The sequence below is a fragment of the Myotis nattereri genome (genome assembly GCF_964212035.1).
Source record: "Myotis nattereri genome assembly, chromosome: 15".
Lineage (NCBI taxonomy): Eukaryota > Metazoa > Chordata > Mammalia > Chiroptera > Vespertilionidae > Myotis > Myotis nattereri.
Window position 1 is genome coordinate 46,632,970 of NC_138090.1, and position 16,001 is coordinate 46,648,970.

Sequence of the window (16,001 nt, forward strand, 5' to 3'; positions counted from 1 at the left end):
AAACATAAAGCACATATGTACATATATCAAAATGATGGAATTTTTTTTTTAATAAATAAATGGGAGATGGTGACATAACCATGAAACGACGTATGTCGAGTTCGACGTAACCCAAGGACTGCCTGTATACCACTATTTATCTAGCACTATTAAATACAATGAAGTATTTAACCTTTTTTAAAATTTTATTTATTGGTTTGAGATAGAGAGGAAGGGTGATGGAGAGAAACACCACTTTGTTGTTCCAGTTTATTTATATACTAGAGGCCTGATGCACAAAAATGTATGCACTCAGGGGGGTGAGTCCCTCAACCCAGCCTGCACCCTCTCACAGTCTGGGACCCCTTGGGGGATATCCACCTCCTAGTTTAAGCCTGCTTCTTGAGGGATTGGGCCTAAGCTGGCAGTCAGACATCCTTCTGGCAGCCTGGGAGCCTTTGGGGGATGTCTGACTGATGGTTTAGGCCCGCTCCAGGGAGCAGACCTAAACCATCAGTCGGACATCCTTAGTGCAGCTGAGGAGGTGGGAGAGGCTCCCGCCACTGCCTCTGTGCTCATAGCCTTCACCCCAGCTTGTGGCTGAGTGGAGCTCCCCCTGTGGGGGCGCACTGACCACCAGGGGGCAGTTCCTGTGTTGAGCGTCTGCCCCCTGGTGGTCAGGGCAGATCATAGTGATCGGTCCTTCCTGGTTCTACCATTAGGGTCAATTTGCATATTACCCTTTTATTATATAGGATTCCAGTTATTTATACATTGTTTCTGGCATGTGCCCTGACTGGAGATTGAACCCACAACCTTGGTGTATCAGGACGATGCTCTAACCAGCCGAGCTATCAGGCCAGGATTAAAGACCTTATAGTTTATCATAGGACTGCTGACCCGCAAATATTACAGTCTTGAGTGTCCTGTGTCTATGCTCCTCAGGATGGTCCAGATAAATTCAGTTCTGGTAGAGGGCTTGCTGGGCAAGTATTCCTTTAGAGAGAGAGAGAGATGAGAGAGAACCAGAGAGAGACATGGGTGATGGGAAGCTCAGCAGAGACTGATGCAACAAATGCCATCCCCTGCCCTGCCCACAGCCAGAACTGGACTCTTACCTGGCCACAGATCCTGCTGAGGGGGGCGGCAATGCAGCTGGACTTTGTGCCTGGGACCTTAAACCTGACAGTGGCCTGATTCTGAGAGCCCCAGGACTCAAGGCAGCAGTGCTGGAAGCAGGGCCAGAAGGTGCAGCTGTGGCCACAGAGGCGGGTGTGGTTCAGGGACAGGACGGTGCCCTCATCACAGCACTGCTCCAAGGGGTTGTAGATCTCGTCCCCACACTTGGGTGCTGGATAGCACATGCACAGCCCAGTATCTGAACAAGCCAGAGCAGAAGGGGCTCCAGGATGGGTCTTAGGCCTTGGAAGCCTCCTCCCACTTAAAGTGCCACCTCCTCCCTCCACCTTTCTCACCTGTGAGTCCTTCCGAGTCTGAGAACAGGAGTTCAAAAATGAAGACGGCAGCTGAGAAGCAGAAGGGGAATGAGAATAATGCTGGAGAGTAGCCTGGTCGCTGTGATGGGGCCCAAGAGATGCCAATGAGCTTCTTTCATTGCTAACAGCTCACAGTGGATTTTGAAACGGACTCTGGGTGGCAGGGAGGGCTCTAGGAAGAGCTAAGATTCTGAAATTTGCAGGTTGGGGGAGAGATTGTAATGCAGTCAGACATGTTATGGGGGGCGGGTTTAGGGGGTAGGAAGCCAATAATAGAGTAGGAGAGAGAATTAAGTGTGAGGTTCAGAGGTAGTATGGGTGTGATAACACATACTCTAGACTTGGGGCTGGTGCCCTCTTACCAAAGCTTCTGGGCACCATGGTTCTTGATGACCCTCCAGAGTAGTTGATGGCAGAGCAGCAGGAGGACTGAGTGTGGGACCGTATATTCTGACTTATATACAAACACACATTACACACCTCACATTACAAAGAAGGGCAGGGCTGCCAGAAAGGGGCCTGAAGAGTCATAGTTGTATGGGAGAAAACACCACATCAACATTTTAATAAAATGTTTCTGAACCAGTTCCAACTGATTTCCATCTTCCCAGGTATCTCAAAGCCTCAGGGTGAATACTACTTAGGAACCTTTCCAAATTGTGATGTGTTTCTTTGTTACAGGGAAACCCAGTTAGCAAAGACTCATTGGCACCTCACCCATCAAACGCTGCCTTGTCCTCACTTCCCACACTCTGGCACATAATCCACCTCCAAACCCGCACTGTCTGTAATTCTTCTGAGTTTTTAAGGGGAAATTATGAAGCTGCAGTGTGATTTAGAAGGAGAGCAGGGGCTGCAGAAACCCTGGTAGGGAGAATAAAAAAGGAACAGACGTAGGATAGACCCTCTGGGATTCATAAAACCGACTGAAAGGGCACCTTGTAGAGTGCCTGGTCCAAAGAAAGGCTCCATCCATGATTCTCACTGTTATTGTATTGTTACCATCACTGTTGTTGCCACAAGATAATAAGTGAGTTATTCCATGGCCCCTCTGTTCTCTGCTGCCCCCCGACCCCCCGCCATGTCACAGTGAATAGGTTGGGAAGGTGAAAGAGAGGAGGCAGAGACTTTCAGACCTGGTAAAGCTCATGGTTAGTGGAGGGACTTCCTCCCCTTAAGTGTATGTGCCGTACTTCTGTATGAGTGGTCCATGCATTCACGTATGCCAGCCCTCCTCTCTTAATTTGGCAGGTGTCTGTGTGGGTTGGTATATATGTTGGCAGGTTTCCTTAATGTGCCCTCCTGCCCATGCACCTGGGCTCCCACCTTTAGAGACTCGCCTCCCATTTACACAGCACAGCTGCTGGAAGAACAGACTCGGAAGGACTACATTCCTGTTTCCTAAATAAATGAGCTTAGTGTTTCATTCGTAATTCTCCATCTACAGGCAAGGAACTCCTGACTAAAATGGAAAGCCCTCGATAAACAGCACCACTGACTATGAAGCAAAACCATAAGCTATTCCTAGAGGACTTCATGTCTGTGTAATCAAATTGTCTACATAGAAATCCCACGGGAGCTACTGTAGAGCCAGAGGCAAAGCTGATAGATTCAGCCAGTCAGTCACAAGACAAGGAGCCCTTAGAATTTTTTTTTTGATTATTTTTTAAAGAATAGTTTATTGATTTTTTTTATAGAAAGAGGAAAGGGGAGGGAGAGAAACATCAATGTGAGAGCGCTACATCCACTGACAGGCCCCTAATGGGGATGGAGACTGCAACCCTGTAGATGCCCTGACCAGGAATCGTACTAGCAACCTCCTGGTGCATGGACAATGCTCAAGCAACTGAGCTACACGGGCCAGGCCCATCAAACCCTTTTAGAGTCAGACAGGTTAATACTTACATAGACAATGAAAGTAAGACTGGCCCCAGGTGCCAGGTGCCAGCTGCCCCTGCCCCTTTGCACAGGATGACAATCGAACAAAGGCGTCAGGTGACTGCAGCAAGGATGACAGGACCCTGCTGCTGAGGAGAGAATGTCATGCTGTGTCTGAGCAGCTTTGGAGCCTGCAGCTCAACCCCACAGGCACGAGGTAGAAGCCTCAGACCCGTCGTCACTGGGAGATGACAAGGAGAAAGGCTCCTAGGACAGCTTCCCTGAAGGATAGAGAAGCAGTGAGAACAGCGTTATGGCAGCTCTTCCTAAGCCTCCCAGGCTCTCCTGTCCCAGGAGGAATAGTGTCCTGCCAAGATTAAGGTTAACCACACCCAATCCTGGCTTATGTGTCCCATGCGGAAACATGAAAAACTGAAAGCTACCATTGAAATTGGAAAGGTTGCAGGATACAAAGTCAACACACAAAGACTAATGTTTCTATACACGAGCATTAACAATGGGAAATTGAAAATGAAAAAACAGTACCATTTATCCCCCCATTGAAATACTTAGGGATGAGTCTAATGAAACAAGTACACCATGTATATGAGGAAACTATAAATAATGAATGAAAGAAATCAAAGATGAACTAAATAAATGGGGAGACGTTTACATTGTGATTTGGAAGATGCAGTATAAATATAGTTAAGATGTCAGTTTGTTACGGGACGGGGTCTGGGCCTGGGGCGGGTCTGCCTAGGGCCCATGGGTAGTGTGTGGATTCTTAACTTCCTGTAGGAAAGATTTCACAACAGGAGTCCAGGTGGCTTTGAGAGTATGTTTATTAAAGCCGGGGGCAGTGAAACCAAGGGAGGGCTTAAGGTAGAAGAAGCAACAGGCAGAAGAAGAGAAAAGGGAGCCTTGGAGACAGGGTCAGAGGCTTAGCCCAGGTCCAGATACCTCTGTCCACCGCTTCCCTGGCTGCACTTCTTGTGAGTCCTTTGGGGTTTAGAAGATGCATGCCTCTGGGGGGAGAAGTCCAGGAAGGGAAAGGTGCCGGTGTGCTCCCAGGAGGGAGAGGGAGCCCGGATCCTTTGTCTTGAAGCTTTAAAAAATTTAAATCTTCACCTGAAGATATTTTTTCGATTGATTTTTAGAGAGGGGTGGGGGGCAGATAGAGACAGAAAGAGGGAGAAACATCAACGTGAGAAAGACAAATAAATTGGTTGCCTCCCGCACTCACCCTGACTGGGACTGGGGATCGAATTTGCAATCCAGGTATGTGCCCTTGATTGGGAATCGAATGCTTTGGTGTGTGGGCTGAGGCTCTAACCACTGAGAAACACTGGCCAGGGCTGTCTTGTAGCTTTTTCTCTTCCTTTGGCTTCCTGGAGTCTGAGAAAGGTCTCGGGCGGGTCTTAACAGAATATCCATTAGCTTTTCAGGTGCAGGCACACTCTTGGGCATTTGCCCCCAGAGAAACAAAACCTTATGGTCCCACAAAAATTCTGTGTGGGCTTATAGCAGGTGTATTTGTAAAAGCCCCAAACTGGAAACAACCCTAATGTCCATCAACAGGTGAATTGATAGACAGGTTGTAGAAATAACCTTAAAATGGACACTACTGAGCAATATAAGCAAGGAACTATTGCTACACCCAAACAGTTGGACAGATCACAAAGGCATTATGCTGGAAAGAAGCAAGTTCCAGAGATTACAGACAGGGTAATTCCATTGATGTAACATCTGGGCAAAACTATAAAGATCGAGGAAACTAAGATGGCGGTATAGATAAACACCGGGAAATTGCCGCCTCCCACAACAATTGAAAAATACCTCAAAGGACAGAGCGGACATCATCCAGAACAACAGGAAGCCTGGCTGAGTGTAAATTCTACAACTAGAAGGAAAGAAAAGCACGCTGAGAGCCAGAGGAGCTGCGGAGGTGAAGTGCAGAGGTACGGTGGCTCGTGCGCGCGCGCGGAAAGGGGGTGGCACCTGAGGACGCGGCTGTTTTTTTTGAATCACAAGCTCCCGACTGCTCTGAACTCTGGTTCCGGGAAGTCTCTGGGGACCCAGGACTCATACGGGGAGAGGCTGGTCTGTCGGGCAGTGGGCGAACTTGAGTGCGGCTTTCCCTCAGAGGTGCTTGCAGCAATTATCGGCTCACTGAGACGCGTGACTCCTTAGGAGAATCAGCCATAGCTGCTTTCTCTGCCCTTTGACTCCCTGAGACCCCGCCCCACCCAGGCTGCGGCAGAGGCTTTTGCATGTGAATGTACCTAACTGCAGCCAAGCCAGGCAGACCCGGAACTTCCAAGAGAAGGCCCAAGGCCCCGCAGTGGCTTGCATTGCTTCACAGCTGAGCCTCTTCATGGCTCCTGCTGTGTGGCCTCAGGCAGGGGCTGAATTAGCACCTCCTTAGATCCAGGAGCCACTGTGCCCAGTGGTCAGAGGGGGACCATCCTCTGAGATTGCAACTCCTCAGATCCATAAGGGACACACTCAGGGAGCAGACTCAGTGAGCACCAAAGCCCCACTGAAGCAAGTCTTGCCCCAGAAGGGTGTCTTCAGCACGGAAGTTCTCCCACTTCAGACACAGCTGATTCTCACAGCCAATTGGCCTGGAGGTCAATTCCTCCCAGTGATCCTACATCAACCAAGGCACCAAGAGTGCACCAAGAGTGTCCACCCCAGGTAACTGGGGAGGCTGAGCCACTGGGCCCTACAGGATACCTGGAGCGCAGGGCCACTCTATCAACACAGGGAAGCAGCCAAATTGCGGAGGCAAAGAAACAGGTCACAAATGGCAGAAATGGAGGAAAGCAAACGACTGGATATAGAGTTCAAGGCCACATTTATAAGGTTTTTCAAGAATTTTATGGAAACCGCCGATAAATTTAATGAATCCCTCAATAAGTATAGTGAGACCATGGAGGACATGAAAAAGGACCAACTAGAAATTAAGCATACACTGACTGAAATAAAGAATAATTTACAGAGATCCAACAGCAGACAAGAAGATCCCAAGAATCAAGTCAAAGATTTGAAGTACAAAGAAACAAAAAATACCCAACCGAAAAAGAAAAAAGAAAAGAGATTCCAAAAATATGAAGATAGTGTAAGGAACCTCTGGGACAACTTCAAGCGTACCAACATCAGAATTATAGGGGTACCAGAAGGAGAGAGAGGGCAAGATATTGAAAACCTTTTTGAAGAAATAATGACAGAAAACTTCCCCTACCTGGTGAAAGAAATGGACTTACAAGTCCAGGAAGCGCAGAGAACCCCAAACAAAAGGAATCCAAAGAGGACCACACCAAGACACATCATAATTAAAATGCCAAGAGCAAAAGATAAAGAGAGACTCTTAAGAGCAGCAAGAGAAAGAAACTCAGTTACCTACAAGGGAGTACCCATAGGACTGTCAGCTGATTTCTCAACAGAAACCATGCAGGCCAGAAGAGAGTGGCAAGAAATATTCAAAGTGATGAATAGCAAGAACCTGCAACCAAGATTACTTTATCCAGCAAAGCTATCATTCAGAATAGAAGGTCAGAGAAAGAGGTTCATGGATAAGAAAAAGCTAAAGGAGTTCATCACCACCAAACCAGCATTCTATGAAATTCTGAAAGGTATTCTTTAAGAAGAGGAAGAAGAAAAAGGAACTCTTACCATTTGCCACAGCATGGATGGAACTGGAGAGTGGATAAATACCACAGGATCTCACTCATTTGTGGAATATAATGAACAACATAAACTGATGAACAAGGACTGATCCAGAGATGGAGAGGCATTGATTGGACTGTCGGGCCTTGGAGGGAAGGTAGGGGAGGGTGGGGGTAAGGGGCAAAGATCAACCAAAGGACTTATATGCAAGCATATAGGCCTAACCAATGGACACGGACAACGGGGGGGTGAGGGCATGAGTGGGGGGGGGTAGAGGGTAACGTGGGGACAAGGACACATATGTAATATCTTAATCAATAAAAAATATATTAAAAAAACTATAAAGATCGAGAACAGAAAGCGGTTGTGGGGGGTTAGGTGTGGGTGGAAGACGTGACCACAAAAGGACTTCCTGGGTTGTTTTTTTTTTTGGGGGGGGGGGCGAGCGGGGTGGAACTGTTCTTAGAAGAGATAGTATCTGCAGTGCTGACAAAGAAGGGCTTTGGAAACAGGGACTATTGTTATGCTGGGAGTGGTCACTCCTACCTTCTACCTGGAAACATCACACAACCGGTTCATTTATGAGGTTAGATAAAATTCCCTCTGCGTTTACAGGGTGTTATTCACTGCATAATGTATACTATGAATGTATTTGTTAGGCAGATTTGAGAAGATTAAGCCAAAAGAGATACATCAATCAAAACTGTTGAAATGTGCAGCGTGTGAGTATCTGACGGAGGAGTCGAGGCTGCAGGACAGTGAGTCCTCCATCAGCTGTTCTCTGGCTGGATTGTGCCTGGTGCCTGTACATGGTGACCATTCCCTCTCATCTTGCCTTCACCTTCCTGAAGGGGTGGGCCCTTGGTGGGTCCCACTGGTGCTCTGATTACTCAGACCCAATTTAGAGGACATCTTTAGTGACTGTGATGCATTTCATTTGCATGTAGTTTACATTACCATGCACATTGTTTATTTTCTTTTCCAAGGTTGGCCATTTGCTTACTGGGACATATTTCCACCGACTCAGTTCCTGAGCACAGCACACACACACTATCTCCCAGCTCTGCAGGCCCAAGTCTTGGGATCCGTCTCACTGGATGAAAGCCAGGTGTCTGCAGGGCCAGGTCCTTCTGGAGGCTCCAGGGGAGGAGCGTGCCCTTAGCCCCTCCAGCTTCTAGGCTGCGTCCCTTGGCTTCCTCCATCTTCAAAGCAGCGTAGGATCTTCAGATCTGTCTCTCATGCTGCTTCTTGGTGAAGGGAAAAGGCCACATGTTTCTGCTCTCACAGTGTTGTTCTTACTTCAGGTGCCCGGAGTCAATACGGAGTTACTTGTTGACATCTAAGTACAGTGGCTGTTCCCCCTGCTTACATCACGTGCAACCCTTGACAGACTCTTAGACTTTTAAAGAGTATTTTTGGTGATATTTGGAGGCAATTACTTGAGATTGTTAAATCAGCTAGATATGAATCATTATTATTTTTTTTCCCCAGTTAATAGGATCTGCAAAGTTAGGAAATGTGAATGTTGGAAATGTGAATACTGGATTGTGTCTGGTGCTTGTTTGTACCTGGTGAGCATAGTTGGCTGGTGTGGCTCAGTGGTTGAGTGTCAACCTATGAACCAGGAGGTCACAGGTTCAATTCCCAGTCAGGGCACATGCCCGGGTTGAGGGCTCAATCCCCAGTGTGGGGTATGCAGGAGGGAGGCGCTCAATGATTCTCTGCCATCATTGATGTTTCTATCTCTCTCTCCCTCTCCCTTCGTCTCTGAAATCAATAAAAATATATATAAAAAATAGGATCCAAGTTCCTGTGCTTGGAAACATTTCTATGCAACTTATTTCCAGAAATGGACTCATTTGGATCATAGGGAACATGCCCGCAGCCCCCAGTTCTCGTGGTATCTCTGCAGGTGTTTTCTTTATTGATACTTACAGTCCTGACATCAGGAGGGCTGGTATTTCACTGAGCTTGAAGAGGACTCTGAGCTCTGGGAGGTTAAGTCATTGGACAAAATCCTACTTATAAGTGGTGCAGTCAGATCCCTGATGTCATGGAAGGAAATTATGAGCATACTAGTGGCCTGGTGCATGAATTCATGCACATTGGAAGGAAATTAATTAGAGAAGAAATATTTTAATATCACTATTCTCCCTTTCTCTGTAATACAAGTGTCAGAGATGAAAGAAAATTAGTAAAACGTATATGAAAGTAATATATAAATTGATTAATAAATAAACAATAACATGATATAACAACAACAAATACATGATATAAAAAGAACAAAAACATAATATAAAAACATCAAAAACATGATATAAAAACAACATTGACAGCCGAAACTAGTTTGGCTCAGTGGATAGAACATCGGCCTGTGGACTGAAGGGTCCCAGGTTCGATTCCGGTCGAGGGCATGTACCTGGGTTGCGGGCACATCCCCAGTGGGAGATGTGCAGGAGGCAGCTGATCGATGTTTCTCTCTCATCGATGTTTCTAACTCTCTATCTCTCTCCCTTCCTCTCTGTAAAAAATCAATAAAATATATTTAAAAAAACAACAACAAAAAACCCCCACAACATTGATAAAAACAATGACTGATATGCCAAACCGGTTTGGCTCAGTGGATAGAGCGTCGGCCTGCGGACTGAAGGGTCCCAGGTTCGATTCCGGTCAAGGGCATGTACCTTGGTTGCGGGCACATCCCCAGAGCGGGGTGTGCAGGAGGCAGCTGGTCGATGTTTCTCTCTCATCGATGTTTCTAACTCTCTATCCCTCTCCCTTCCTCTCTGTAAAAAATCAATAAAAAATATTAAAAAACAAACAAACAATGACTGATAAATTGATTAAACTTATTCTAACACTGAGGCCAGTGTCAGATGGGGACAAATCAATTCTTGGAATCAGAACAACCTCTCCTCAGCAGATCCTGTTAATACTTCAGCTTAGATTATGTTAGGTCGAAATCTTTTGATAATAAATCTAGTACCATTCCAGAGACCCAATTTACTATTAAAATTTCTCAGTAGCATGATGACTGCACCTACTTTCAATTCTAATTTATGACACGGCATTCCTGAAGGAGTAATACTTTTAAGAAATTCAATGGGAAATTTTTTCTTTTCGCATCATCCATTGCATCTAGTATTATTGTCGGTTATACAGCCGTCTCTGAGTCTTAATGCAATATCCATTCCCCAGCCTTTTCAGCATGTGGGAAAAGAATAGGATACATCATCACATCCAATGTAGGAAACAGGATACTGATTTGTTTTATTTTAGTGGCATCCGGATTATCAGGATCTGGTTTACAATGAATGAGCAAGTCCCTTTCAAAAGGAGGTTCTCCATCTTCGTTTCTGAATATAACAACTTTGGTTACATAAGGATAATTATATCTACTCGGATCACTGTTATGATCATATTTAATCACCATGGTTACTTCCATGCAACTCGGCTGCTTTCTTTCAGCTTCAGAATGTCAACAAAAACAACCAAAGTCATCACTGACAATGACAGATCGAAACACATGCGTGCGATTGGTGCCAGCAAAAGCTTTATATGTATCGTGAATGCGCAAGTCAACTTAGCCGTTTATAGATATAGAACAGGCTTGCTTAATTAGACCTGCTTTCTGATGTAGCTAAACGTTTTCAGCCCAGTGAAGCACCTCAACTTCTCTTTCAGGTAATTGTCAGCAACACAACAGCAAATATCAACATGGAGCAGATTATTATTGTAGATCACGCAGGGAGAACAAAGGGTGAAATATTTAACTGCAGCAGCTTTTGACTATATTCTGCGCAGTTAGAAAACCTGAAGTCATTTTCAAGGTCCACCATTTGTTACCTCTTTTCAGTTGGGTAAAGTTTCTAAGCTTTCTAAATCTCCGTTTTCCGGCTAATGGAAAGAAAATAGGATTCCACCGCATTTCCTATCTACCTACCCCAGGACTTCTGTGAGGATCAAATGAGGTGAGGCACGGGAAAACGCTTCACAGACATTTGGTTTAAGTATAAAATGTTTCCACATGAGGCTAGTCATCGCTAGGGAGAGGAAGCCAGGTGTTGCTACTTGACATCATTACCCAGATGGTCGGATACTTAGAACTATGAAGGGGCTACAGCTAGAACCTGGTAACAGCATTGGACAAGTGCAAGTGGGATGGAGTTGGAAGAGGAAAGGGAGAATTTTATTTTTCCTTAAAAAAAACACACAAAACATGTGCTGGAAGTTTTGCCTCATATATGCATGTCTCTGAAATTTTAGAAAGAATCCAGGTTGGGCAAGTAACCAGGAGAGTCACTGCCTGGCATGATCAGCAGGATGGCCGAGGTGAGCAGGAGTGCTGTGGGCAGATGGAGTGGGTCCTCATTCTCTATTATGGGGGCGGGGAGGGGGGCGGAGAAGGGGGAACGGGGAGGAAGCAGGATGGGAGGTGGGAGGAGTAGCTGCCTGAGCTGAACCCTGATGAAGTCACTTTTTCAGGCGAAGGGCGGAGGGCTGCAAGCAGAGACACGCAGGTGCCAGGCTTGGAAGCCTGTTGGGGAACTGTAGGAGAGGCTGTTGGGCGGGGATATGGAGGCCAGCGCTGCTGTGGGAGCTGCAGAGGGGGGAGCAGGGCAGGTCATGCCACCTTGCTGGGCACGCTAGGGAGTTGGGGTTTCATCCCTGAGGCAGTGGGGAGCCCCCAAGGATTTCCAGCCGGAAATTCCAAATGAGGTCACATTCCTGTGACACTGAAGTGTCTGCCCTCACACCTGGGGCTGTCAGTCATCACAGCAGCAAGGCAGGGATTCCCTGGATCACATGTCCGCTCCCTATCACTATCTCAATCGTTCACTTGTTTCTCTCTTACAATATTGTTTGTTGGTGTTGGTGACAGATTCCATGTGTTTCTTGCATTTCTGCACCTCTTGCACTGAAGCATTGACTGTTTTTTCTTCCACCTTCTTTTCAAGGAAGTTTGTACAGCAAGCATGTCAAACTCAAAGGCTAACACGGGCCAAATAAACAAGGTTTAAGTGTATGTGGGCCACAAAAAAAATAAAAGCTTCAATTTTCATAGAAACGTAGGTTTATTTCGAAAAGTATAGTATAAAAAAAAAAGAACAAGAGCAATGATAAAATTAATGTTTCTTCCTGACACTTGGCATCCCTTCTCTGCTACCATCGCTCCTACTTTGGGGGAAATCTTGTTTGCAGTGATCAATTTCAAAACTGACCCAAGGTGAGTGTCAGTAATTCTGGATCTGACAGGAGACTTATTTCCTTTTATAATTATAAATAACTGCTGTCATGATAAGTACTTCCAAAAATGGAAATAATTTCATATGCGAATTTTCGAGTATTTTCAAACCTGGCAGGTAAATATTTGTAAAATTCAGGCACACCAACTTCACTGAATTTTGCCTTCAAATCTGAATCACACTGGATCTCAATGACCTCCATTTGCATTTGATTAGATATTGATTCTATATTTATTGAAAATATTGAAGAAAACAAGGAAAGCTTGCCCTCCAAAAATTTTAAGTCTGCAAACCTTGTTTCAAATTCAGTTCTAAGGCTTAAAAATTTTTTTCTGCGTATTTTTGTTACAGTGCAGTTTCACCTAGACTTGATTTATTCATGTTGCATGTCAGAAAGTGCATTAAATCTTCATTTTTCAACCGTTTTCCCCAAAGAACTAGCTTACATTTGAATGCTTTGACTTGGTCACACATGTTTGTAATAATCTTATCTTTTCCTTGCAGTTATTTATTTATTTGTTTATTTATTTTTTATTTAAAGTATTACAAATAGTAGTACATATGTCTCCTTTTTTTCTTGCAGTTTTAAGTTTAAATCATATAAGTGTTTTGTTATATCAACCACGAGTATTTTGTTAAATCTTGCAACCATATTGTCTCAAAAAACAGGCTTGTGTCTTGATTTTTAGTTATTAATAACTGACATATTTCTTCTTTCAAGTCCCAGAATCGTCTAAGAATCTTGGAGCAGGATAGCCAACGCACCTCGGCATAGTAGGGCAAGTCGGAATATTTGCTAATTCACTTAAGAAAGCAGAGAACTGTCACTGATTTAAATTTCGAGATCTTATAAAGTTGATAATTTTTTTTGATAGGTGTCAACACATTTTCCATGTTTATTCCCTTGCACATAATACTTCTTGATGCAATGCGTAAGATGAATCTTGGATTCGTCATAAATTTCACTGTTTCTTTTTGCAGTAATGCCACAAAATCGTTGTTTTTTTCCGGTCATTGAAGGAACTCCATCTGTAGCTACAGAAGTTAATTTTGAGAGAGGTAGATTGTATTTTTGCAGAAGTTTAAAAACACAATTAGAGATATCTTGTCCTGTATTAGTGTTATGAATCAGTACTAGTTCCAATAATTCCTCAAACATGTTGAAATCTGTTTCACAAGCACGAAGAAACACGGCTAATTGAGCTAAGCTTCCAGTGTCTGTACTCTCCTCACAGGCAATGGGAAAAACTTTGAAACTAGATGATTTTGTTTTGATCTGAATACTTAAGTTGTCGGCCAAATCAGTAACTCTTTCTGCAACTGGATTTCGAGACAAAGATTGTTTGAAAAGACTTCACATTTCCAGGACAAACAATTTCTGCAGCTTTAATTAGTAGAAGGTTTCAAGGGTTTAGCCATCAACTCCGACAAGACGTAGCTGGCATGCACCGCTACTTCATTTTCTGGTGATACTTTAGTCACCATGAACTGTTGTTTTTTTCAGTCCCAACTTGAGCTCTTTCAACTTTTCTTGTGTCATTAATCCCTCGTAATTATCATATTTTGATTTATGTTGTTCATAGTGACGATTAATGTTGTATAACTTTGGTATACTAATAGCATTATTACATTTCAAGCAGATTATTTTATTTTTTATTTCACAGCAAAAATACTCCAATTCCCACTTTTGCTGGAAATTTTGCTGTTCGTCAGCAATTTTTTGTTTATTTTTACTACCACTTGATTTTGATAGAGACATGCTAAGTACAAAGGGCTGAAACAATCAGGTTCCCCACATCTCCCCCTCCTCCTTCCCTTGCTGCCCGTGTCCACCACCACCCACCCCCGGTTCCCCGTCCCAGCCTGAGGCCTGGCCCCAATTGGGCAATGGGGGCCTGCTGGCCAGGCGATAGGGGCCTGCGGGCCGGGGGAAGCTCCTGTGTTAAGCGTCTGCCCCCTGGTGGTCAGTGCAGGTCATAGGGACCAGTCATTCTGGTCATTCGGTTCTAATGATTGCTTAGGCTTTTATATACATTAACATAAAATAATAGAACATTTAATACAAATTAATATTTTTTCTTGAACATTAACTCACCAGACAGACACTGAATAACTGCACAAATTAATAAGTGTAACTCAAATAAACCTATTTTTCTTGTTCTCCGAAAACGAAATATTTCCTGTTGCGCACACCAAACAAGTCAGTCCAAGACTAATGACGTAGCAATCAGCTGCTAAAATATTCGTTGTTAGTATTAGTGGAGAGAAATGGTGCGCCTGTGTGTAAGGTGTGTAAGGGAAATGAATGAAACACAATTATAATAATCAATCATTAGCAAACCTTGTAGTTTGTTATTAATAACTAGAGGCCTGGTGCATGAAATTTCTGCATGGGTGGGGTCCCTAAACTGGCTAGCAATCAGGACCAATCAGGTTCCCCACATCTCCCCCTCCTCCTTCCCTTGCTGCCCCTGTCTGCCACCACCCACCCCGGTTTCCTTATGATCAGTACAACAAAGTACTGATGGGGTGGTCATAATAATCTGGCTGGTCATAATAATCTGGCCACTCAGTGTATATATAGATTATGTGTAACAGGATATTATAAAAATTAAGTTATGAAATTTTTATTAAAATGTTTCTTACATACCATTTATTGGCTGGGCTGTAAAAATATTTGTTGCATGAGCTTGACATGCTTGTTGTACAGTGAACAGCCATGGCAGGTGGAGAGTGTGTCCCTCCAGAGCACCGGGTAGACGTGTTTAGCGTCCTGGGTAACAGTGACAAGGTCTTCCTCCAGGACAAGGCCAGGGAGGCTTGCTGCCCAATGTGACACATTCACATTTCCTCACTTTGGAGTTCATCTACTGTAATGCAACCCATTGTGTGTGCTGGCATCCCCTGGACCTCCTCCCTTGCCCTGTGGGAACTGGGACTTGGGGGACAGGCACAAATTTGGAGACTCAGGTTACTCTCTGTTGCTGTGATAGGAAACTGTCCTTTGTCTCTGGCCCAGAATTCTTGTGTCTTCTGGGAGAAGCCAATGAAACTACAGCAGGGTGCAGTAGAGTTAATATCGCAGTCCCTTCCCAGTTTCTGACAGATCTTTTAAATATGTTTTTAACTGGTAGAAGGAGAACAGCATAGCCTGACGCAGTCATTGCAGGAAGATGGGAGAAAAATCCCTCTCAGATTTTTCCCTTTCAGACACTTGGTTTAGATGCAGAGCATTTTCTGTTGTATTCAGACTGAGAGCAATACCAGCTGAGAACTTCGGTTTCTCTCCTTTGGATGCATCAGGCTTCTCTATGGGGTGCAGGGCAGGAGGTCTCATCACCAAAGGTGCATTTGTAGGGTGAGGGCCACAGCTCCAACCCTCACTCAGCCCTCCTTGGGGGCAGAGTCTGACAGCACCACTGGTGCCTTAGTGTGGTTGAGTTTGGACTGACAAGACAAAAGGAAGAAAATTTTTTTCTTCTTAAATGAACTAGCAGGAAGCTCCTTGGAGCGTGTGTTTTGAATCGTCACAGGTGATTCTGTGCTATGAGCATAAATGGATTAACTACCTCAGTCCTTACTGTAAGGTTGGAACCCAGGGCAGGGACTCAGGCATGGGGTGGGAATCCCAGCCCGAGGAGAGAGCTGAGGCTTGTGCCACAAACGGTTTGTCCTTGAGCAGGCAGGCCTGCCAGCATCCCCCACTCATACCAATTGGGTTGGGAGGGCTGAC

The 16,001-nt window shown here is 44.8% G+C and overlaps 1 protein-coding gene across 1 annotated transcript; it reads right to left on the reverse strand.

Annotated features, from left to right (window-relative positions):
* Window positions 1-888: 888 nt before the first annotated feature.
* Window positions 889-1,856, reverse strand: LOC308531171 (insulin growth factor-like family member 4; the record flags this gene model as incomplete). Its single annotated transcript, XM_081108047.1, has 4 exons — window positions 889-975; window positions 1,098-1,357; window positions 1,455-1,505; window positions 1,838-1,856. The coding sequence occupies 4 exons, from the start codon at window positions 1,854-1,856 to the stop codon at window positions 889-891; spliced, it is 417 nt and encodes a 138-aa protein (XP_080964173.1).
* Between the last annotated feature and the right edge of the window lie 14,145 nt (window positions 1,857-16,001).